The sequence below is a fragment of the Tachysurus fulvidraco genome, chromosome 21 (assembly GCF_022655615.1).
Source record: "Tachysurus fulvidraco isolate hzauxx_2018 chromosome 21, HZAU_PFXX_2.0, whole genome shotgun sequence".
Taxonomy (NCBI): Eukaryota; Metazoa; Chordata; class Actinopteri; order Siluriformes; family Bagridae; genus Tachysurus; species Tachysurus fulvidraco.
This window is the reverse complement of record NC_062538.1, coordinates 12687460-12713926: the sequence shown is the minus strand read 5'-3', so window position 1 is coordinate 12713926 and position 26467 is coordinate 12687460. Positions and strand designations below refer to the sequence as shown.

The window sequence follows — 26467 nt, the reverse complement described above, 5'->3', positions numbered from 1 at the left end:
AATTGCCAAATTCAAAGTATCAAATTGCCAAATTAGAAGTAACAAATTGCCAAATTAAAAGTAACAAATTGCCAAATTAAAAGTAACAAATTGCCAAATTAAAAGTAACAAATTGCCAAATTAAAAGTAACAAATGAAAACCCCCCAAAAGAGCATGTCATGCAAAATCAATCAAGAAAAACAAGAACTCTCGCGACGTCCTTGCAAAAATAAAAACCACCCACCTTGACCCGCGGACACGGGCACGAGTGCGCGCGCACGCGCCCCCACACGCCTTCGCCCCCGAAGAACCAAAAAAAAACCTCAGATATCTTCTCAATATATACCCTGGCACTCCTAGCCCAGGTGCCATATCACCTTATTTACCGGAATCATCTCCTATGTTTTCTAAATACTCTGACCCAATTTCCTCTTATTTCCCATTACCTTTCACCCATATGCCCATTTATGGATTTTCCTTCCCTTATTTTTCAGGGCCTAGGTCTGTGGACCACTGTTTTTTTTTTCATTCTACATAACATGTTATTGCTATGGACCAAGGTCTGAGAACCATGGTGTTCTTCATTTTCCATAACAATTTATGAGCTAAGGTCTGGGAACAATGGTCTTTTCCCTTCTACATAACAAGTTGTTATTACAAATGTGCTTTATACTTGGGCCTAAATGGGCCTAATACTTTACTTTGGTTATAGTATTGTAAGGAATAATATTTTAATTATTTCTACTAAGATTTTTTTCCAACATGATGGTGGGATTTTATGTATTTCTTTCTAATTCATCATGTTTGCTAAAAAATCCTTAAATCTACAGTTGAAATCAGCCTAATTATGGCAAGTAAAGGAATAACATTTGATGGCAGTTAAAATGTGAAGAGGTTAAAGGCAAATGAATAGTCATCAGTTAGTACAATCAACTCAGATCAAGTCATTAAACAAACAGCGCTGCAGGTCTCACTGACTGCTATAAGAACTCAGGATCAGAAGGTAGCAGATGTGCTGGGATCTGTACCATCCACACGTCTTTACGGCCTCTTGAATACAGCGGCTCTGTGAGCCAGCGTGGCCTGGACAGTCTCGTGAGGTATTTTTTGGCCAGTCCAGTCAGACAAGCTGCTGTTTCCAGCTCTCTCATTTGCTCTGGAGACACATCTTCAGCACAGATCCATGTTTCTCCAACATCCACAAGACCTGACAAGCAGAGGACAAATGTGTTTAAAATGTGGATGCGCAATATATTGTTAAAAAATAATTGCTGTCAGTTCTACCTTTTTTATAATTATTAATGGTCTCACCAAGTATTTGTACATTAATTATAGGAATCGACCGATAAATCTTCTGCTGTCATAAAGTTCAAACAAACTCAAAACTTTTTAAAATATTAATATATTAAATAAACAAATAATAATTAATCATTTTTGTAGATCTTTAACTGGCACAAGGAGAAGATGCTTTAAAACTTTCACTTGTGAAATATTTATCATTTTTAATTATACAGATATTACAGAAATATTATGCACATTAAATGTTAATTTAGTTTCACTAATTTTCTTCCTTTCTCCTCGGCACTAATTACATTTGTGTTATTTTTGCCTCACAGTGATTTCACCAAGACTAAATATTGCAATATCATTTCACCTGCCACGACACCACGGCCAAACCTGTCCCCCGATTCCAGAAGCTCTTGTACTTTTGACTGTTTCATTGCACAATTATCTGTGAGAATGTTTCTCCAGTCGTCTCCTTCCCAGTCCTTCTGTGCAATGTGGATTGCCAAAGTGCAGTTCTTCATCTCTGCCAGCAGTGGGCGCCATCGTGTCTCTACAGATTTCACGCCGTTCAGCACGAGCCCTGCATAAGGCTGTCTAAAAGACAAACAAGCTACCTCCAGGGACATTAATAAAACAAACAAAATAAACCAATAAGAATGCCGACAACTTAGGAAATGTTTAAGCGAGATTCAAATTCAAAAGCCAGATTTGAGGTCGTATTTCTGCACCTAATCAGTAGAAGACACTGCTAATATTAAACCAGTGGAATAAGAATATAATAACAATAATAATATAGTTACATGCTCTTATAAGGTTGAGCTTTTAGCTGTATATATTTCATCAACCTCAGTCAAGAATTGTATTCCTATTTGTTTTGGGTTTTTTTCCGACCAAATCGACGATAGCTCAGAAAAGACTGTATCCTGTCCACAGAAACTACAGAACGAATACAAACTAGTGCCCTCTAGCGACAGAGACAAATAATATTCACTATGTCTGAAAGTTTGTGCATGAAAACAGGACATTTTAGCTGAAACACTAAAGTGGTCATCCTTCACAAGTTGTGACATATTACTTCAGCACATATTGTCCTTAAAAAAAATAAAATAAAAAAAATAACCAGCTTGAATAATGCAACAAATGCATACGTGTTGTCTTTTTTTAACTTTTTAATCCCATATCTTAAAAAAAAGGTCCACAAACGTTCATTCTTCAAGATCGGCTTTGAGAAGATGAAGTAGAGCTTCTCTGCAGAAAAGCATATGCGATTATCCTACTCGATGCATTCAAATTATGTCATGCATCACCGTACTGTTTAACCAGAATGGCTACCGTGTTTTATGGGGAAAAAATAAAACACACACAAAGAGAATCAGTTGCTTTTTCATTTAGTCATTTTAGCATTGTATTTATCCAGAGTTATTTAGAAACTATGCAAACAGCTGAAGGGGTAGCAGTGCAAAATACTAAGATAATATGTAAGTATTCATAAATTGGAAGATTAGAGCCTAATGATGGTTTATACAAAAGCTGGACTGTTTCTTATCTAGGTCAAGACATTACACAAATGTAACAAAAAAATACAAATATGTTCTCCTAAATATTGAAATGTTATCTTACATACATCCTCTGAAAGTACTGGACCATCGATTCTTTTGTTTTTGTCAAAAGATAGATAAGAATTTCAGCATTTCTTTCCTGATATTTACATCTAAATGTGTTAAACAGTTTAGAACATCACTCTGAATCAGATGTTTGAAGGAGGATTAGATACGTAGGGTCATTTGAACTGGAGGAGGAAACTCATAGCATCAGTAGCATGCTACATACTCTGTATGGAAGTGACACAGGGTATGTGTGTCAATGCATAGTATTAAAATCATAGTTGAAAATATGTAGCTGTGTTGGCAACCAAGTCATTTTCCACTCTCATCTACCTGCTTCTCTTATTTTCTCTTTAACAAAGTGCTACAGCTAATGCTCAGAGAGTGGGAATGGGGCCTAGGTCAGCTGTTGTGTTTGAGGATAGCCTGGGGTCTGCTTCAAATGTAATACATTGGCCAAAAACCTAAAATAAAGATGGTGGGTCTTGAGTAGGGAAAACCATCAGCTTTTGGAGTACATGATCTAAACATACCATGTAAACATCACATGTCTGACATGGTTTAATGTATTTGTGTATAGTCTGCTGACTGTAGTGTATTTTAGGGTCAGTTGTAAAGCACTAAAAAAAAAACTTTAAAAAAAATAACTATGTATTTCTAGACAGGTGTTTCTACTATAGGATTATAAAATACCTATATTATTCAGGAGGCATTAGTATTAAACAGACAATTATATAATTCAAAAGAGTGTTATAGGTTTTAATACTTGTTAATTTCTACATCAGATTTCACAGTGCAGTGTACATTCTTTAGTAGTCAGAATGAGAAATCAACAATTATATTTCTCTGATCAGATGATCAAATGAGTCAGCTTGTGTTTTGCTGTCTACATAATACACACCAAAATACCCACCATTCTGGAAAAGTACAACGCCACCAAAGACAGTCGAGATTTGCTGTAGCACAACCAGTAGTAGAACTACTGTAGAACAGGACAAGCTTTGCTGTTTGCCACCAAATCTGTTTAGCCTTCAGCTGAGAAGGTGCTCACAGTCTTGTTTCTGCTACATAACATTACCAAACCATGTTCCTACAGTACAGTTCAAACATCAATTTTGTCTTTTCTCATCTCTAACTGTAGTAACTGCAAGTCCGTCTTTCAATCTCTCTACTGATTTGCTGTTGTATCAGAGCTTTTGGCAGCTCAGCCCTGCCATTCATTCCACTTCTTCTTGCTTTTGTGTGAATCTGCTGGATTTCTCACATTGGCAGGATTGATGTTGGTGCCCTCTGCCTCCCAGCTCTGTGGGATCTGCGGTCACCTCCTCTATCTGTTGTAGAGGACAGAAGTGCCTGTATGACTGTAGATCAACATCCAATTGCTTTAGTAGCTGCTCTCATGGCCAGTAAGGATATACAGGTTGCTCATAGCAGACGGGTCATCTGTGGGAGTGCTTTGTAAGATGATATCCCTAGAGAAAAAAGTATGGAAATTTGTCTTAGAAGTGCCTTTCTTGTGTTCCTGGGCTAGAATGGCTGTGTATAAATGTGCAGAACATACTTATTTGTCCCCAGCACTTGGAAGACACGACTCTCATCTGTGATCTCTTGTACTACCTGCAGGAAATAAAATTAAGTATAGTAAAGCATTTTGAAATAAACCAGTTTAACTTCACCACAAGTGAGTCAAATGAGACTGGCTAAACTGGCTGAGCCATACTTAGTCTTTAGCTGTCAATTCTTTAAAATAGCATCACATCATTTTCATTTATTTCATGTAACTCAGAGTTTAATCTAAATATTAAAAAAAAGTTTTTCAGATTTTATATAAAGCATAACTTAAGATAAAATGTATAAATTGTAACTTTTTACTTACAATGTTATTGCTTAAAACTAGTACTGTTAATATAGTACAAAATGTATTTTCTGTGGCATAATACATCAGGTTTGTGAATTGTAATGTATTCAGTCAATAGAAAGGATGGTATATTTTTGCTGACCATGCACCATACTTGAATAGTTGAAATATGTTCATAAAATAAATCTATTCTGTGATCATTTGCATTTAGATTTGACAGATGTTTTTATCCAGTAGAAACATTGGACCTTTAGCAAACCCTGTCTTAATAAACATTTTAGTTGATTAAGACAGATCAGATATACCTCGCCACTTTGTAAGCTCATTCCCTTTAGTCCGTGTTTCCAAAAGGCAAGAACACTATCCTGCAAGCACACTGTGGGGAAACAATAATGGTATTAGTGAGCCGACATCTACGAGAAATGTAAAAACTATCAATCAAATGGTATCATTAACAAGCATGTGTATGTGTTTACTTTGTTGCCATTTATTACTATTTAGTATTGGTTTGTATTCAGTCACTTGAAAGAGACTAACTTCCTATATTTCTCCATAAATATGACACAAAACATCATCAGATTTGTCCACAAATTCTGAAAGTAAACAAACTAAATGCAATCAAACAAATGAGCTGAAAATATTATACTTCTTCATATAATTATTGAGAAAAATGATCCAGCATTGCATATCTTTGACCTGCAAAAGTATGTGAACCTTTGTTTAAGTATTTGTTGTGATCCCTTCTGCAGCAATAACTGTAAGTAAAGATTTTTGGTAACTTTTGATCAGTCATGCACAACAGCTTACATGAATTGAGAATTGAGTGCTTGTGATCATTGTCTTGGTGTATGACCCATTTTTTTCTTAAGATTCAGTTTTATTTAGAGTTCACTGGCATAATTCTGAACTGATTGTTCCATCAATGATGACAAGCTGGCCTTTCCCTGATACTACCAACTACAGGGCCAGGCCAGCTTGCCATCATTGATGGATATATGGTTCCTGGTGATGGAAATCAGTTTTCCTTTCTCCAAAAAATTCTCTTTTTTAAACAAAAAGTTGGTCTCATTCCACCACAAAATATTTTTCAAATCATCCTCTGGCTTGTCCACATGATCTTTAGCAAACTTCATGGGCACCAATGTTCTTTTTGGAGAGTAGTGGCTTTTTCCCCTGCAACTCTGCCTTGCACACCAAGGTTGTTCAGTGTTCACCTTCTACATACACACATCATGAACATCAGACATATATATATATATATATATATATATATATATATATATATATATATATATATATATATATATATATATATATATATATATAAATATAAACATATATAAACATATATAAACATATATCTCTGTTCTTTAAATAAAATAGAACACTCACGGAGACCTGATTGCCATCTCATTGACTGAAATCTGATGAACTCTAATTTTACCTTGAAATTAAATACTAATCCTAGAAGTTCAAATGCTTTTGCCTAGGGTTAGCTATATAATATTGTAACATTTTCCTGAATAAATATTACCAAGTATAATATATGGGTCTGATTTGTTTTACTGAGTTCACTTTACTTCAATTCAAAATCTGATGATGTTTTGGTCATACTTATGCAGAAATAGAGACATTTCTAAAGGTTTCACAAAGTTTCAAGCGACACTGTATATAGTAATATTTAACTAAACCATTTATTTGGTTTGGTATTTATTGGTGAATATTTATATTCTCCTGAATATAATTTCAATAAACTAGCTCACAATTCGTAAGTGGTGCAACGCCCTGTGCTCACCAAGTGTCTCAATGGAGAAGTTGAAGATAAGTTCTGAGATCAGACCTTTTGTGGAGCAGCCCTGCAGATTTACAGCCCTAACGGTGTCTGCAGGAAACCATATACTGACTTTATACAGGCTTCATACATATAATACATACAGATAGTTTTAACCATAAAAACTGGATTAAGTTATACCTCCCAGAGCTATGAGGACTGTGTCTCTATCCAGTTGAGTTACTTGTTTCAGTTTGAGACTCTCACCATCTGTTAATGCAATGATGCAACTATATGAATATACATATTAAGTCTACTGTACACTACATACACTTATGTCTCATGTCTCTACAACATTGTAATTAGTTGGATAACATTACTGTAAACACTTTAAACTGTTGTATGGTGCAAATATTTATGATTTTATAAATATCTAGAAGGTGATTACATTTTATTGTGGTGTAGTAGTGTGTGTGTTTGCATACCTGGGTGCTCTCTAGTTGTATCATCAAGAGGGATGATATTGAATTTTAGATGATCCTTGGCCTCTCTCGAGTTGTGATTTCTGTAGTGCACCCCCACACACAAATGTGGAAGTTCCTCGCTCTCTTCCACAAGAAGCTCAAAGATTGGCAAAGACTCAGGCAGATTCAGAGGTATGTTCTGAAGAAGAGAGAGGAGTGAAGATATAAGATATAGAATGCACTGTATTGTCCTTACAGTTACAATAAGGCTATTTTAGGGGATACATAACTTAAACCACACACTATACAATACCTCACAATGAAGGGCTCATGTTTACTATATCTCATAATGATGGGCTCACAGTGTAGTATATCTCATAAGAAAAAGTAAACCTCACCACATTAACAACTATAGGTTTTTCTTTCTTAAATATTATTTTAATCCATTTATTATATATCATCTAGTCCCTGTCATTGACTTGTTAGAAACAATAACATAATAAAACATGTGTACTACTATAAACCTGTCAGTGCTACTTTGATATCAAATTAATATAAGAATTTAATAACACAGTCATGTGACGAAAATAAATCTACACCCTCTGACCAACCAGAATTGGAATCATGTTAGATAGTAATCCATTATGGATTTTTTTGTCTAAATCTGGCATTATGGGTGTTCATAAAATTTCTTTGTTGCCATATTATAAGTATGCTTTTTGATTGCTAGCTCTTGTCCATCCATCCATCCATCCATCCATCCATCCATCCATCCATCTATCCATCTATCTATCTATCTATCTATCTATCTATCTATCCATCCATCCATCCATCCACCTTTTGTGCTCATGCTTACTTTAAGCTGCATGAACTTCTGCATTGGCTCATACCACAGGAGAAGAACCAGTCCATTTGGCACTGCTGCGCACAAGAAAACGCTGTCCGTATAGGGGTTTCGTACTGAGGCAGAGAAAAAAGAATATCAAAACAAAATATGAGAAATAAAGGTTGTGTTAGCAGTTGTTTTAACAGACTGCAGTGTTTTTCTTTACCTACACTACACTTTCTACAGCCTTTAGTGTCCGGGATCTTCACAGACATGGCATACTTCCTGCAGAAACATAGACCACAGACTATGTCAACTTACAAATAATCCTGTTGTTTAAGAATATTTGTTTGATTTATTGTTTAAACAATTTATTGCTGGTTAATAAAAAGAAATTGTTGAGAGACTTTTGGCTGTTGATAAAAAAAAAAGAGCATGCTTTATGCCTGTTGTGCTGCAGACCTTAAGCTGATTCTTGTACTTAAGCGGTGGGCATTGATTGACAGGTGACCTTGGCGCCGTAGCATGTTTTCGCGTTGCTCAAAGAGTGCAGGCAGACTGTGGGAGGTCAGCTGTGAGGACTTTCCTATAGACAACAGAAGATATCCGGAAACTTTAGATTTGCATATTTGGTTGGGGTACAGTACAATAATGCTAATGGTTTCCAATATAGTTTCAGTACAGAACATACCTGAGACAGACATTAGCACATTGTTCATGATATACAGCCAGCTGCATCTCTGTGGGAGCAACTGGCAAATAAAAAATAAACTAAATGTTAAAAGGAAGTATAAAAGGAGAATCATTTAAATCTGACTGATGACCGAGAAGTAAGAAATTGCTACTGCTATAAAGGCAACATGCAGTAATATATTACATAATATTTTTACTATATTGTAATACAGTAAGGGACAATATAATTTAGCATATCATCCAAATATTTATAGACCTGACTGTATTAAACAAGGTTTTTAAGGCACTATTTAACTTGCAGTGATGAAACACCAAATATAAAAATCTTACAATTCAAGTTATGTATATAAAAAAAAATTATAAATACAATTATTCACTTAAAATGACCCACTAAGTAACAGTTTTTAAATAAATAAAACATAATGGTGAGTTTTAATTTAGAAAAATAATCAATGACAAAATGGTGTGTGATTCAGTCTGCTACAAAGCAGCAGGTCAACCTTATTACTTTCCTATAGCAGGATGAGCCAAAGGGTTTTATTCTTCTTGTACCACAGGAACAAATTTATTACATTATGCTGCTGAACTAAAATGATTCCTGCAGTATCAGCTATTTGACAGGAACTTCACATCATTACATGATCACTGATCTGATCAAGCCCTCTGTAGGAGATGAAAGAACCTGTGTATTCAAAGCATATTGTACTGTATAAGGACCTGTCTTAAAGTGGTTTAGGTAAAGTTCTAGCTATAGCTATTTCTTATAGCTGTCTTGAAACTAAACATAAGTTAAGTTATACATTTAAACTAACAACTTGCGAACATAGTCATGCTCACTGCAAAAGCTAGAAAATTCCAATGCAAGTGCTAGCAGGTGTAAGCTGTGTGCAGCAAAATGCACTGACATAAAATCTTTGGCCCAAACTTTAAGGGAAAACGTGTCAAATCTAGGCACATGATTTTACCTTCTCCATAGTGTCCTCATGGAGTTCATTGAGATTGAGAGTGTAAATGCCCTCCTCTGCACCTAGGATTAAATGTTGATCTGTTGGGTAAAAGATCAAACATGTTACATTTTAGAACTTTATTTGGAAAAAAATACTACATATTAGCAGTTAGTAGGATAAAATAGGAGAATAAAATGAGCGGTACCTCTGGTCTTTGGTAAAACCCAAGTACCAGCACAGAGAATCTTCAAAGGACAGCCATTAAATACCTTGGAGAAACAGGCTCCCATCTAGAATACACAATAAACTCTGATGTTCATCACTGTTATGATGCACAGATGTAAAAAGATGACTGGAAAAGAAAAATGAAGTAAAATGTCTCCTTTATAAAACCAGCATCTAATAATGCATACAGCTTACATGCACTCGAGGTGTAGGTGGCAGTCCATGAACACCATCTTTCTAAAATGAAAAGACACATTTCTAATGAACATGAGATACTGCCAAAGATTCACATCCCAAACACATATTAGGATAGTTTCCATGTTAAAAATAGCTAATTAATTGTTTGCTCACAGAGTCTTCTGTTTTTCTTCTAAGCGTGCTCCATTCAGGTGAGAGCGGCTGCCGGGGAGGAGAGTGACCTCTGTTCCCTCCTGATTTAATAGCACTTCCACTTATTAAATCTTTCAAAACACACAAGCATGTTAATATAAAACATGATTTATAGATAATTATATAGATCATTTATAGATAAACACACGGGGGTCTTTCAGTAGACATTTTTATGTTCTGAACTTGTAAATATGTCCACATTAATGTAGATAGATCTGGAAAGTGTTTGTTTTAAAACATTGCATTTCAAAGATTTTACAAAAATTGCTCATCATCCCTGAAACTACTAATAAGCTGCATCATTTCAGTGAGGTGTTCAAGTTCCTTTTCATTTCTTGGAACTGCTGCAACAGCATAAAAGCACAATTAAAAGTGTTTCAAAAGGGACAGATGAGGAGGTGGTGTTGCTGTGGGTAACACAAGAATAAAAGCTGTTTGTTTTATGTTGAATAGCTCACATGACTGTATCACATGGCTAAAACGTCATCGTTTTTAAATACCTCGCTTTTCTCAGTCTACACCACAAGTTTATTCACAATTATATAACCTTCTTTTAAAATCTTAAAATGCATTACAATGAACAGAATCTATTAGAATTATATATAAATTCATACAACAACAAAAGTACATTTTCAAGATGTTGTATATATAATGTATATAATGTATATAATAATTTTGTCTAAAATAAATCATACGTTTTTGCACACACTTATTCACAAGCGATCTCAGACTTTTGGACATCAGTGTATACTGACCCCAGAATTATGTTATCTAAAATTTACCAAACGCCCAATAATAATAATAATAATAATAATAATAATAATAATAATAATAATAATAATAATAATAATAATAATGAGATTGTGTTTAAACCTATCCTTTTTCCCTTAATATAAATATGAAATTAGACACTCCTAATTAAACACACAGAGATGGTTAAAAGATTAAAGATTATTTTAGAATATTAAACAACACTTTCATTGCAAGCTGCCTGGAAGTGTTGCATGAAAGAAGCCCATATTAACAGCATCCACACTACAGGCTGTATAAGATGTTGTGATCAGATGAGAGCAAATTAAACAATAATAATAATAATAATAATAAATCAATATAATGCAAAGTTATGCACTTTCTTGTCTGGAACTAAATTAAGTTACTTTGTGCATTTTACCGTTGTTTGGAGTCATGCATAGGGAGCCCAGACTGGTGGAATCATTAAAGAATGAGGAGTCACTGATGAGCGAGATGTCTGTGAGGAGGGAAAGGTCAGAGGATGTTGAGCCAACCAGCTGTGCTGACTCATTAACAAGCAAGGGGTTAGCATTTGAGTGGAGTGTTGAGCCAGTGAGAGGGGAAGAGAGACTTGGAGAGGAGGTGGAGCCAGTTTTATCCTGATTTGAATGAGAATTCATTTTAGCTGCCTGGGACCTTGTGACTACTCTTTTTACTGTGCCATATTTGTCCTCTTCTGTTGGTGAGTCCTGCATATCAGAAACACAATGAAAAAACCCCCAATGATTTTAAAGCAGGACTGCAAATAACACAACAGCTTACTGTTTCACTTACCTCAGCTGAGGGTGCTCTCTTCATAGTTAAGCTCCTAAAAAAAGGACAGACGCAGCCTATTTATTGTGATCCGTTTGAATACCAATACTAACTGAATCCCAATGTAATTTAGACAGTGTGTGTTCTGCAAACACTATTTCAGACAGGAATATTGCACAATGTGGCATAATATGGTGTTGTGTCTTTCTTCAGAATGCAGATTAATGCAAACCACACTCTACACACTAAATAGGATAAGTAAACAGCAATGAAACTATCGGTGTGCTGACATGCTATTTCGTAGCAGTAGGCTTGGAACCTAAGCTAAACCCTTTGTTATAATTATCTCACATTATTACTGAATTATTGCAAAAACCAAAAAATGCACATCAGTCTGAGTTACTGGATGCTAGGTGAATGAGCAAACGGTCTCTTTTTTAAAAAGCGTTTGTCTTGTTTTGAGCTTAATTGTGATGTTACATTGCTGTTTGAGAATCAATGATTGAGTAATAGGAACTGTGTTGGTGAAATCGGAGTACAACACAAAGCTAAGAGTAGCATGTGAGCTGACTAACACTAGCTGGCTAGCAAAAACTAAAGGCGTTGTTAAAGGGGAAAGACTTCTTGGTTAAAATCTGTCAGCTTGCTGCTTGCACTGACTTTCAGAGAAAGCCTGTGGGACTTGATGTGTCTCTGAGGCCAGTGGTAGCTGAATGTGAATTAGTGTGAATTACTATTTCCATCATGCTTTGAGTCTTCTGGATCCTATAAACTATAGATTTAATATTAAGTAAAATACAAATGACCTCAGACTCAATATGCACTTTCACACTTTATATACAGTATATTGACCTGCCACATACTCTCTATATCGTGGTCTTTATTTAATCTGTAAAGAATTGTCTGTAAACAAAATGTTTAGTGTTGCTATTTATGTCTGTATTTTTAAGGTCACGAAACAGACGGTACCACATTCCTTGTGTTTGCAAAACATACTTGGCCAATAAACTGATTCTGATTCTGACATAATATACTGTATGTGGTCTCCATACCATATGGAGTAGTTATTCTCACCTCTCCAGCAAAGCTTCCTCAACACATTCCAGTAAACCTCTGCAAAAATCCACAAAAGAAACTAAGAGCTAAGAAGGCATTCCATAATAACAGTAACTAATAATATAGAATTATTGGCACCATTGGTAAAGACTTTTAAGACTTTGGTAAAAGAGTTTTATTAGCTTGATATGACTTATTTTAAATAGTAATAATAATAGTGATAAAAAAGACTTTATTTAAACAAAACCTCATGTCACAATTATTGCATTTGGTACATAATGCATGGCCAAACACAACAGCACTGAGTCTCCTAATGCTTGCTGAGATTGGATAATATAAAGCAAGAAATGGAAACCCCTTAATACAGAATCTCTATAGTTTTTCCACATTCGTACATCCTCTTTTATATCATCCCTCAGATTTTAGGTCAAGGAACTGAAATGGCTATGTCCAAACTAGATTCTGTGCTCTTTGAACCATTTTGTGTGGAATGGTTTGTCTACATGAAAGTCATGCAACCCTGACCCAGCCATTTAAAGTCTACTCTTATTTCATGACCATGTTTAAGTGTATGAGGCCACACATTAGCACAACTGATCCACCAATTTTAACATTATAGAGTAAGTTATTTTCTGTTACCCATCCCTTTTTTTAAGGTGGAGAATCTATTGTTTGTTCTCCTCTGGCATCTAATTGTACATTCGGAGAATTGTTTGACCCCAAAAATCTGGTAACCACCAATCTCCAATCACGGTGCATAAACAAATTTAACCAGAATACCATAATACAATTTAAGTCATAATACAATACAAGTTGGAACACATTTGTCTCATTTCATCTGTACTTTCTGTAATATTCCATATGTCAATAACTTTATACCACGTTTTAATTACATTTTGGCCATATAATACACTGATCTGCCCAAAACCACCTGCCCCCTTTGGTCAGGTTTCCTTTGTGCCACCAAAACTGCTCTGACACTGGAAGGACTCAAGATGTCTGGGTGTATAATGTGGTATCAGAAGTTAGCAGCAGGTCCTTAAAATCATTACCCTGAGCATCACACTGCCTCTGCCTTATTCCCATAGTGCATCCTGGAGCCATCTCATCCACAGGAAAGAACACTCACACACATACACTATGGCATTAAAAGAATGTAACAGAAAAATCAGACTAGGTCACCTTTTTCCATTGCTCCTTGATCCAGTTTTGATGTTCACATGCCCATTGTAGGAGCTTTCAGTGAAAGACAGGAGTCAGCATGGACATTCTGACTGGTCTGCAGCTACATCGTGTACACCAAGCTGCGATGCACTGTGTGTTCCTTTCTATCTTTGCCAGCTTTAATGTTTCCAACACTTTGTTCTACAGTAGCCCGTCAGTGGTATTGGACAAAAAGGCTGTCCCACTTTTTCTGCTTCCAACATGTCAACTTTAAGAACTAATTGTTCACTGGCTGTCTAAGGTCCCACACCTTGACTGTTGCCACAAAAATGTTGTAATAATGTCAGTGTCACTTTTCACAATGTCACTTCACCTGTCAGTGGTTTTAATGTTATGGCTGATTGGTCTAAAAATTCAAAGAGTGCCAGCAATTGAGACATACAGTACGTGGTTTTGTTTAAATAAATATATATAAAATATATATATGGAAAAAAAATACTGGTTATTAATTAATCATTAAAAGAAGGTAATATATTTTAATAAGATTAAGTCAGTTAATTAATAAAGTTAATTAACTTACTTAATCATTAAAAGAAGGTAATATATTTTAATAAGATTAAGTCAGTTAATTAATCCAGTTAATTAACTTACGGAGATTCTTCCTCATTCCCAATGGAGCTCCAATCATCATAGGATCCCTAGTGAAGATTTTAATAAAATAATCCATATTATTATATCCATTAGTATTAGAAAAATTGCAGTAAAATGAAAGATTTACAGGGACAGATTGGTTTAGAGAATGCATATAAGATCATCTGAGCTGCCATACTTACCAGTGATTCAGGACAAGGGTCTGTGTCTTTCTGTGTGGATGGTCCAAACTTTTCATGGCCAACTGGTGGCAGAAATTAATCACAAGAACATGAGTGTGGTGTGTGCCGTCTTTCGGTTCATGCTTCCTAAGAGCTGCCAGAACACACTACTTCCCATTTCACTTACTCTTTCTGATTCAAATAAACCAACACTAACACATTTGATAACACCTCTCACACACCTCAGGTTAAAAACTGTCTGATTCCTGGTGCTTTAGTAACAATAACAGTCTTTATTGTCCCAGTAGTCTTAGCAGCCTGCCTTAATATGCTATAACCCTGCTAGGATTAGCATAAAACAGCATATAACAAGAGGGAGAAAAAAAACAGACTGGTGAGGGAACCACAGTTTATAGTTGGTTATGTTTAAAACATAACTGATAACAGGAACTTCAGGGACTACTAATAAAAAAAATGCAATCACATGCAAACTGCTATGGTTTAAGAAGAGTAAATTGTGATGTGGGTTGTTGTTGGAAAGTAATACACTTTAGGGTAATAATGTACAATGCCACCAATTCAAGTAGTTCAACTGACTATAGCTGCTGTAGAATACAGAATAGACTAGAATGGCATTTTTTTGCTGTCATCATACACATATTGTAGAAGGAACATTCTGATGCAACATTCCAGTGTTATCATGAGTACAGCTAATGTTGTCACACAGGAACCACATTATATTTTGTATAATATTCACTGGTAGAAAAAAATAATGAGCTAGCTTTTGAGAATGTCTGAGCTTACAGCTTGTTGCCTTGGTAACAAGTCTGACACACACACACACACACACACACACACACACACACACACACACACACACACACACACACACACACACACACACACACACACACACACACACACACACACACACACACACACACACACATCCAGTAAATCCAAGATCATTTCAAATCTTCAAAAATCCATCATAGCTAACTCAGTAATCCAAGTAAGTATATGTTTAGCAGTTAGTGATTAGTTTTTTGCACTGTAGGTTAATTATTGTGTCTTACTCAAACCATGATTACAATGTATTTTGAAAATAAAGTTGAAATTTTATATTTAGTAAATGACAGATGTCTAGTCTACTAAATAATACTATTTAAGATTAATAACTGAATGATAAATTAATACATTTAGAGGTTAATTCTGGTCATGAAAATAACAAACGTTTATGAAACTGTTATGGCTATATAATGCTTTTCTGCTGCAGACAAGTATTTTGATCTGCCTCTTGTACAGCACATGCACCTTGCTGATGGATGAATGGTTAAGAGATGATTTTAGGCAATGAGAAATGTCATATATCTAGTAAAAATGCTGTTTGTAATACATAGGAACTATAAATGAAATACTCATGTTTCTGAAATAATTATATACTTACACTGCTCTTTTCTGACAGGCAGGTGTTTCCCTAAAGATGTAATCTTATCAGGAAAAATACTGCATGTCTGTGGAAACATAAATGTTGTTTCTAAGTAATGACAGTATTGTCAATTATCTCCAGTCTTTCTTCGATTCATCTAGTTCACACCTCAAAATCACTGTCATCCATAGTCTGAGAGTGCTGAAGATCAGGGTTGTTGGCAGTGTCTAGCAACTCTATGACCAAATTACGTGTCAGCAGTTGGGTAACAAAAACATGCTAGAAGGAAAGACAGAGAGAGGGAGGGAGAAAATACTGAGAAAATACATAAAACTGAGATCAATAAATCAATCATATCAGCATGTAAGATACACAGTCAAACACAGTTTGTAAACTGTGAAATGGTAACTGAAATGGACAATCTGCTCTTCTGTGGGTCACCAAACTTTTAGAAGGTCAAAATACTAATCCCTTCAGTAGCAGGCTTTGGAACATGGAGTATAAAAACTATTTTAATATGAAAACTATTTCTAGTTTGTCTTGTAAAAAAATATTCATAATATTTCATAATATATAATGCATTTATATTGTTAAAATTAAAATCAATGAAAATATCTTAACACATCATGAAACGCTATTTTAAAGGGGATCATAGAAATAAATACACGTGTGAATTTCACACCATGGCTTCACACTATGGATATGGTTAAGAACAACATATTGTAATTCACTGCTACACAGTGCAGTTACAGTTATATATCAAACTTGTATCAAAGAGTTTTTTCACTTCACTTTTGTAGAAAATGTATGCAAAAGGTTTTTGTGTAAAACAGAAAGTGCTACATTCCACAACCCTCTCCATCACTTTTAGTTAAAACCAATACAGTCTATCAGACAAGTGCTGAAACAATTGAATTAAAGTTGAAGTGTTCTGTGTAAGATATTATGTTGTACTTCAAGTAGTTTCTCAGCTGTTGGCCTTTTACGAGGACTTTTAGTAAGTGCCATCTTGACAAAAAGGTGGAATTCTCTGGACCTATAATAGAAATGCAAGATCATAGACATATCATAAAAATATGTGTACAGGACTCAGGAAACTATCCCATGATTCTGCATGATTACCATTTGGTCTTGTCCTTCAGTTTAGGTGGTTGAAAGCTGCTTTTGGACATCAGCATTAAAGCTCTGTGAAAAAGAATTCAGCAGCATAATTTTTCACATGACTAAAGGTGAGAATAATAAATAAAAAATAAAAAAAATCATTATATAAAAATGGTACAACCCAATGCCATGCATTAAAATAGGATGATATTAAATCACCGTCTCTAAATGTTTATGCACACCTATATGTGGAATCCAAAAGTCTGAGCCCACCAGTGAAAATGCTTCTTGTTCAAATTGTTTTCTAATTTCATTCTAATCTATCCATCCATCCATCCATCCATCCATCCATCCATCCACAAAAACAAATTACACAAGGCATAAGAACAGTTGATAAAATCTAATTACAACTATGTTGTTGATAATAACGGTAAAATTGCAAACACCATTTATATAATTCTAACACAAAAGATAATACTGTTAAGAATGATTTTTCTAACTTGTTATATTGATAGTTAGCTAGCTACAAAATACATAGTGATGTTAGATATATTGCACCATATCATTCGTCCTTCTGAGTACATCTTTAATATTTTTTACTCTTTTGCAGGGTGTCACGATTTTATCTACCACTCACCACCTGTCTTCCCAGGTGGAACCCTCGCCCAAATATTGAGCATTTCCGAATCAATCCATCACAGTACGTCCGGTTTCTAAGATTTAAAAGCCACAGTCTAGTTCATCTCCATGTGAAGTATTTACAGTTCCACTGCATACCAAGCCGTTCATTGATTCCATTGTTCTGTTTAACTGAGGTGAAAATCAAAGGTGAAACCGCCTGCTCCCACGAGATTTGCATTGGGTCCCACGGGAGCCCAATCCCAATGCAGCCCTCTAATTGGTAGTTCATCAACTGGGGATCAACTGGGGATTAACTAACCTATCACACCACAGCCAACCAAAAACTACGCTCCTGCCTAATTCACTGATAAAATCCCATCAGAAGAGATACTTGCAGATGTTGACACAGATATACTCACAATCTCCTCTACTACCATCACAAAAAACAAAGAGCATTTATATGCCACTACAACAGGAGATACTTGGGAATAAGCTGAAGACTGCAACAACCCTGTAGTTTAAAGATCTGATTACAGCTCTGTTTGTGCAATTTCCTCTTTTAAATAGAGTCAGCCTTCCAGCTTGTTTACTCACAAATGTTAAAGTTCTTCTTCACATAAGAATCTACATCATTCCAGTTGAGTGACATGTTACCTAAAAAAATCAAAGGCTTACCCTTTAAGACCTGAGCCTACACAGATGCTATATTTGCCAAAAGAAAACTATGGTAAAGACCTAGGTCTCTTAGGACAAAGAATGAGACAAATAGAATAAATGTTGGGATGTTATTGTACGTTGTTGAGTTTGTGTGTCCTCACCTCATTGGGTGTATATCAAACATTGGTGGCTGAAGTTCTGCTAGCTCTATGGCTGTTATGCCCACTGCCCAGATATCACACAGTTGGTTATAGCCGCCTTTCCTCTCTACAGCTGCCACCTCTGGAGCCATCCTGAGACAAAGGAAATGGATGAAAGGAAAGAGAAAGGGAATGCTTAAGTTCATAAAACTACTAACTGAACCTTTCTTTTCTTTTATTAGCAAAACTAATGTTTGTGTACATTGATGTTTAAGCAGGATTTGTCATTTATTGGACCAGGATTTCTTACTTTACTCTGCTGCTTTTCATACACAAACTATGTTCAACAAGCTCTGCGTCATAAGTAATATGATGTCAGTCTTTGTGATGTGTTAATGTAGTTTGTACATGTACAGACAAAAGCCTACAATATTTTCTCTTTTGGCTTGCCTGTTAATGTCACTGAAATAGAAGAAGATTGTTTTCAGAACACGATCAGAACACGATCAATCCTATTGCACATGTCTGTTCTCAGCTGAGCGTAGAGGATGTGTGACCTCCTTTCACTTTTGCTCTGCTGTTTTTGTTGAGGTTGTCCCATTTAAAGTGAGGTCCAGACAATCCTCTACAATTCACTGACAGTTTGACCCCATTTCTGTTCCCATCTTAGTAGATTCGTTATCAAATATGAAGCCCACTGTTTCCCCTTTTGACTTCATCCCTTCTTGACTTTTAGACTTTTGATATAACGGCTTGGTGTATTCTGTCCATTATTAATACATTATTAGTCAATTACACAGTGCAAAACCATGAATTCTAGACAGTAAGTAATGATAAAGGTAACTTATGTCTTACTACTTACTTACTACTATTTTTACTGTTGGACCTCAGAGATGCTTTTGACACCATGGACCATAAGATTAACCGCGACTCACTAACTACCTTGAAAATACTGTATGTAGCTGTTACCCAGGGTATAGGAATCTTTAGGTGTTTTTTTCCCCTGCTTTGAGTGTTGTAATTTTGGTTGTGGACATATGGTTGATTTCTTAAGTGAAATACTCATGTACTGTACATGAATTGATACTGGTAATCCATCCTATGCAAATCTTAAATCGTAAAACATGTTTAAAATGTTATTGCTTATTAAACATTTTAAATGTATTAAAATTGAACATTTGGAAGTACACATGTCCCTAAACTTAAGACACACAATACAAAAAAAATAATCTTTAAGTGGTTTGAGCTTTTGATTAGCAGGTACTACTCACCAGTATGGAGTACCAATAAAAGATTTTCTCTTCACAACTGAAGCATTTATTTCTGCTGCTACCCCAAAATCAGCTGAGGGAGAAAATTGAATAAAGAGGAAGGAAATTAAAGGAATGTATAGCTTTATATGCGTGAGATGGGCTATCTGTGAGAGATATGCAGAAGGCCTGACCTAGTTTGACATCCCCTCTTTCGGTCAGAAGAATGTTGGCTCCCTGTGGAGCACAAAATAAAACAATGACAGCACACATGACATTAGATTCTTATACTAGACCAATTCACAAGTACACACGCACACACACGTGCACACACCCGCACACACTTTCTCGCACACTCTCTCGCACACTCTCTCGCACACACCCGCACTCTCACGCACACACACAAACACACACACACAAACATACACACAGCTTGTTGATTTGACACAGAGCACAAGTGATGACTAAGTAGAATGTCATTTGTTAGAATGTCATTTGTTGAAATGACGTTACTGGTCTTACTTTTATATCTCTGTGCATTTTCCCCATCATATGTAAATAATGTAGTCCCTGTAAAAGAGAAAATGGTCTCATTAACATTATGCTTTATGACTTTTTGAGAAAGCAGTCTATAAAGATTAATCTTTACTCTGAACCTCAGTCTAATCTCATGTAATCTGATATTCACATAATCACTAGTGCTAGTACTTTTAGTAGAAATTACGGCTGACCCTAATCCCAATTCAAATCCAGCCCTTGAAAAAATGTAACATGCTATAATCAAACCCCCATGATAACTATCCTATGGGTAGAAGTTTGTAGACACTTGTCCATTACCCCATATATGTATATATAAATAATTTAATACTGTGATCAAATTTTACAAATTTGCTATTCAGCCCATCCTTACCTGTAGTGTTTCTCTGCACACATATGCTATCTGTCTCTCTTTGAGGGGTCCAGTCACTGTGAAAATATTCACCTCATTATATTTCAGGGTTTAGAGAAATCAGCATCATGTCTGACAATTACATATATTTTACAATTATTAATATACAGTAGAGGAAGTCACAAGACCACTACACATTTTACATTTATACATGGAAACTTTTCCTAGACACTCGGAAACTAGAGTACCGTAAATTCCGGGCTATAAGCTGCAACTTTTTTCCCACGCTTTGAACCTTGCGGCTTAAACAATGACGCGGCTAATATATGGATTTTTCAATGTTTTATTTATTTATTTTTTTTTTTTTAAAAACACATTCTGTGACGTGCTCAGTTTTTTGGCGGAATGAAGCTTTCATTAGACCAATGAAACTACAGAACTTCGACACCGAAGGAGATGAAGCAAATTTCTTTGTTTTTATCCTTCATGTCAATGTTAAAACCGCTTTCTGCTAACGTCACACATACGCACTGTACACTCTCTCCGTCGCATACTGACAAGCCCCGACCCTTTCTGCTCATTGGCTACACGTTTGTTTTGATTTTTAGTTTGTCGTTCCAACTCAGTTTTCTGAAGCATTTCTAAAAATCTGAGACCCTACCTTTAATTTTTTTCTATGTACCTGTAGGCACCTGCAGCTTATAGACATGTGCGGCTTATTTATGTTCAAAATAATATATATTTTTTTTTAAATTCAGTGGGTGCGGCTTATATTCAGGTGCGCTCAGTAGTCCGGAATTTACGGTACTACAAATGCAAACTATAGGCAGTTATTGCAAACATTCATTTTGCTTGTGCACCTGGTCAAACATTTCAAAATACATGGCATCATAGCAGGAAGGCTGGTATTTAGTGCAATGGTGCCTCCCATCTTGCCAAATTCTTTCTTGCTTATAAGCAGTTTAGCTTAAATTTAGGAGTTAGAATTCAGAATTTTAAAACTGTATTCAATAACTTAAAAGCATCACTGATGATGCAAATACATTTGTAAACCCTGATAAACATTACCGTGGTAGATGTCTTGCAATGACCCTCCTCCACAGAACTCCATGCAGATCCACAATTTGTTGTTTCTGTTAAATATGCAAGTTTGATTCTCAATGTCACTGCTATCTAAAACCAATTCCATAAATATCTCTTTATGTATTAAAGGCTGCAAGACAAACCTGAGGTAGCTGCCAAAATAGGCCACAATGTTTTTGTGCATGCAGTCCTTCATCATGGTGATTTCTTGCTGAATGTTGGAAATGTCATCTCCTGAAACACAGACAGTCTTAAAGTGATCTGTAATATGCCCTAAGGGATCTGCTTCACCTGCAGAATTAATGTTATGTTTGATGACCTGTTACTGTGACTGACAGTTATGTATGACAAATACATGCATACGATAACAAACATTTATTTGATTAAATGGGGAATTAAAAATGGTAGAGAACACAAATTGCTTGATTCTGCCAAGGGACCATGAAAACTCCTAACTGACACCTGATATGATGATGATGTCCCTAAAACATTTAGATGGTATAGTGGAGTATATACTATGAACTAAGAAACTTTAATTTAATCAAAACAGCATATGAGCTCTTCAATTTTAACCTCTCAGGAGCTTATGACCTACCAGGATCCAGTTTGACTACTTTGATAGCTGCGATGATCGATGTGTTAATGTTACGTGCCTACAGAGAGATCCAAACAAGAGGGAGGAAACTGTTAAAACATTGCAAGCAAATTACAGATACTACAAGTCATTTACAGTGGCTGCTAGTCATGCTGTCATGAGGTGTTGATATAAAACTTTAGCAATAGCTTCCACAAAGTCTTGACTGTCAACAGATGTTCATAAATACAAACAAATTTTAATTTTACTATTTGTGTACATGCGGATATAAAAAGTCAACACATTCCTGAAGGCTTTTGTAATGTAAAAAATAAAAATAAGATAAATCCGACAGGATGAAAACCTCAGGTTTGTCTTGCAGCCATTAATACATCTGATTCCACAAAAAATAGAACGGTTTTAAGAAAAAAAGAAACAAAGAAAAATTGGTTAAAGTGTGAACAATCCTGAACTAATACTTTATTAAATTACCTTTTGCTTATAAGTGAAGTGACATACGGCTAAGTACGGTGACCCATACTCAGAATTTGTTCTCTGCATTTTTGACCCATCCAAAGTGCACACACACAGCAGTGAACACACACACCGTGAACACACACCCGGAGCAGTACTCAGCATAATACATCACTCAGTATTTTTGGGTAAAGTGTGTACCAACTTTGCACTTCTTTTATTTTTATAACCCACATGGTTTGGGATGATTAAGTAGGTTTTTTTTTTGTTGTTTTCTTTTTTTTTTTTTTTTTTTATAAGAAAGTTTCTCTGTCTGTCCAACCTACCCCATGCACCTGACATGTACAAAACAGGAGACAGTGAGTGACCAAATATTCTGTTCTATTCCTGTTCTTATCATGTCCCATTTTCACCACTTGTTGATGGCTTTCTTGGTATTCCATGTATCATGTAATGAATTTGATTGTTTTGTACCTCTTTGTGAAATGGGTCTTTATTTATTTGGTGAATTATTTCATTAACAAGTGTATGATTCTGAATTTCAAGCTTGTTATATAAAAAGTGGAAAAAAGACCTGGAGTGATTGATCTTTGTTTCTGAAGAGGAAGGGGAGTAGTTGAGCACCAGTTTGTGAATAGAAAAAGGGAAGTGGTAGCTCAGAGGTTAAAGTGAAGGGTGTGAGTTTGATCCTAGCACCACCAAGCTACTAGGTCCTTGAGTATCCCTCAACCGCTCAAATGTATAATGGTAAGTTGCTCTGGAAAATGGTAATTGCCAAATGCTGTACATGTAGAAGGGCAGAGCTGAAAAAAAAAATTGAGGTAAGGATCCAGACTCCTGGAAAACTGTTTAATTTGTCCCTAGGCTACTTCCTGGGACTCCTGATGTTTAATTTTCTATATCATAGAAAGCCATTTATGGATAAAATAACTGATCAGAATAACTGGAAGAATAAGCTATAATGAAGTATAAGTGTACTAAACATTACCCCTTTTCATAGCGGCAAAGATTGGCTATGCCAACAGAATTGAAAGCTCTGTTAATGGTAAAAAGAGAAGCTCTACATGATAAGGAAGTGTAATTTTGGTTTCTGAATTTTAACTGTATATGTCTTACTGTAGCAACTTGTTACTGTATTATACGGAAACCATGACGTGGCAAAGTCTTCTGACAGCAATGAGCAGAACCCATGGAACACAGATTATATAACAACTTGGACATTAGTATAACACACATGTAGCACTTGCATGGTGACCAGATGACTTACATGACAATATACAGTATCCAGAGGAAAACCATTTTAGTTTTTTTAAATGACATGAAATCAGTTTAAATGTACACAAACATGCACTGACCCTGCGTCAGCTTGTAGGTCTGTACAATCCATTATTCTCCATGCAAATTTGTTACAAAGCTTTGTAAACTTTATGCACCATGAAGATATAGTCTACTTGGATTATGCTCATCTCCATGAGTAAGGGGCTGCCTGCTTGTAACCATGGTGATGCAGAACCAATGACAGATCTGCTGCCACAGGGCAGGTTACATCAGTAGAAAAAATAGCAGCACCACCGATTTCCTGTTTTCTTTCCTGTTCTACCCGATCACATCCTGTGAGATCTTTCTCCGTGTGAAATCAAAATACATAGTTCAGTATTTTGCACAAATATTACAATGTTGATTGATCAGCCATAGCATAAGATTCATGTAGGTAAATATTTAGATAACATGAATTGCCAAAGGTGTGTTGTATTTTTGACATGGTCTGACCTGACAAAGACCGATCACACATTTTGCCACAAACGCTCAAATTGTTAACTCTCCCTGAAACACTCTTTAGTCACTAGTGTGTGGTTTTCCTGTTGCATGCTTAACCACATGCAGAAACTACAGGGTGTTGATGTAATATTTATATTGAATACATGCCTTTTAAGGCAAGGCAAATGTTTAGTGTAAAGACGTTTATACTACACCTAGCAGACTAATAAACATCTATATGATGAAATCAGTGTTTCCTGTGGTCTGACAGTCAATAGGCAATCAGGGTGGTTTTGCAGCATTATTGTCTCTATTGCTCTTTCATTATATATATATATATATATATATATATATATATATATATATATATATATATATATATATATATATTCCAAAATTAAAAAGACTCCCAAACAAGTATGTAAAGTATGCAAAATATTAAAGGTGGCTCTATTTGCCTCAGTTGCTTAAATATAAATGATTACACCACAGATAACATCCCATACAGTACGACTGTTATTTTAAACAATATAACTTTGGAAAATTGAAGACAACTCTTATCCAAGTTAATAGGGGATTGGACCAAAAAATACTGAATAAAATAAATAAATAATAGGATACATAGATAAAATAGTCGCTGTGACAAGCCTTAAGTAGTCATACAAGTTAGTGTTGACAGTTTAAACACACTGGTTATATAGTTTTATAGCCCGATCACAGTTTAAACACACTGGTTATATAGTTTTATAGTCAAATCACAGTTTAAACACACTGGTGATATATACTTTTATAGCCAAATCACAGTTTAAACACACTGGTTATATAGTTTTATAGCCCAATCACAAAGTCTACCTTAAAAACATCTCCGTAGGTGCCGCTCCCGATGCGGTGGATCAGCTCGTATTCGTCCAGCGGATTGGTGTTTAAGATGCCGATGGCATCCATGGTGTAGGGTGTTTCTAAACTGCTAGTGTGCCATACACGATACACGAACGGCTTCTCTGTTGTGAAGCTGTTGCTGGTTCGAGACTCAGTGTGTGCGCCACTTCCTCGTTAGCTTCAAGTGTGCTGCTGCTATACAGAAAATGGCCCCTGTATATTCCGCTACTTTAACGTGAGCTGCCTCGTGCATGTTGTCTGACAATTACATTACACCCCGAAGCCTTAAAGAAAACCGGACACGATGTGTAGTTAAATAAACACGCACTACTCTACGGACAGCTATGACACGGCCTTCACGTGTTTGATTGACAGCCTGCGGTGTGATTGGTCTGGGCTTCATAGCAACAGTGACATAGAAGAGAATTTACAAGACAACAACCTCCTTAAATACTGTCCAAGTCAGACTGGTGTGGTCTGACATGTATTTCCGCCTAAATACTGCATATGTAATGCACCTAAGTACGTGAAAGGGATTATTTAACACTATTAAGGACTTATGTAGAAATATTTAGGGCTCCAGGACAACATTTGTTCCTAACTGTCACCATGTTCACAGAAAATCCGATTACTTGGTCAATAGTGCCACCTACAGGATTAGTGTTTCCTTTGCTGGTACAGACACTTATCTTCATTGCATTTATACACCCAGTATTTCTGCCTGAGCTTAACATACTTGATGGAGATAAATAACTGGAAACATAAATGTCCCTCTGTTAGGATTGCAGTAAATCTAATCATAGAGTTTAACTACTGCAGACTGGTGCGAAAGTTTTATTGCAAGGGGGAAAAAGCTACAAGTGTGTTGCTTTTGCATGCCATGTATGTAAACACATCAAACCCTATCATTTGTGCATCTACACTCAGTGTAATGTAATAACACTAAAGTCACGCAAGGTTATTACGTCATGCTGGCTAAGACAAACACCA

General features: G+C 35.7%; 2 protein-coding genes across 3 annotated transcripts; both read right to left on the bottom strand.

The window, feature by feature from the left end:
* Positions 1-641: 641 nt before the first annotated feature.
* On the bottom strand, positions 642-2213 carry zgc:110222 (uncharacterized protein LOC550336 homolog). The gene is made up of 2 exons (XM_027140096.2): positions 1635-2213; positions 642-1187 (listed from the first exon to the last, which is right to left on the bottom strand). The coding sequence occupies exons 1-2, from the start codon at positions 1891-1893 to the stop codon at positions 961-963; spliced, it is 486 nt and encodes a 161-aa protein (XP_026995897.1). The 5' UTR covers positions 1894-2213; the 3' UTR covers positions 642-960.
* A 1403-nt stretch (positions 2214-3616) lies between these two features.
* Positions 3617-25981, bottom strand: map4k6 (mitogen-activated protein kinase kinase kinase kinase 6). Of its 2 annotated transcripts, XM_027140092.2 has the most exons (32): positions 25451-25907; positions 22388-22445; positions 21936-22026; positions 21778-21842; positions 20731-20786; positions 20343-20390; positions 20015-20057; positions 19842-19914; positions 18592-18723; positions 17174-17236; positions 17006-17087; positions 16220-16330; positions 16070-16136; positions 14644-14705; positions 14462-14508; positions 12665-12703; positions 11612-11645; positions 11217-11526; positions 10007-10116; positions 9851-9892; positions 9636-9720; positions 9449-9528; positions 8482-8542; positions 8253-8376; positions 8017-8075; positions 7821-7924; positions 6986-7163; positions 6702-6770; positions 6525-6611; positions 5035-5105; positions 4433-4488; positions 3617-4343 (listed from the first exon to the last, which is right to left on the bottom strand). In XM_027140092.2, the coding sequence occupies exons 1-32, from the start codon at positions 25541-25543 to the stop codon at positions 4256-4258; spliced, it is 2688 nt and encodes an 895-aa protein (XP_026995893.1). In that variant the 5' UTR covers positions 25544-25907; the 3' UTR covers positions 3617-4255. The 2 variants fall into 2 exon arrangements, with proteins under 2 accessions (XP_026995893.1, XP_026995894.1); XM_027140093.2 differs by lacking the exons at positions 3617-4343; positions 4433-4488; positions 5035-5105; positions 6525-6611; positions 6702-6770 and having other exon boundaries at positions 7011-7163; positions 8021-8075; positions 25451-25981.
* Between the last annotated feature and the right edge of the window lie 486 nt (positions 25982-26467).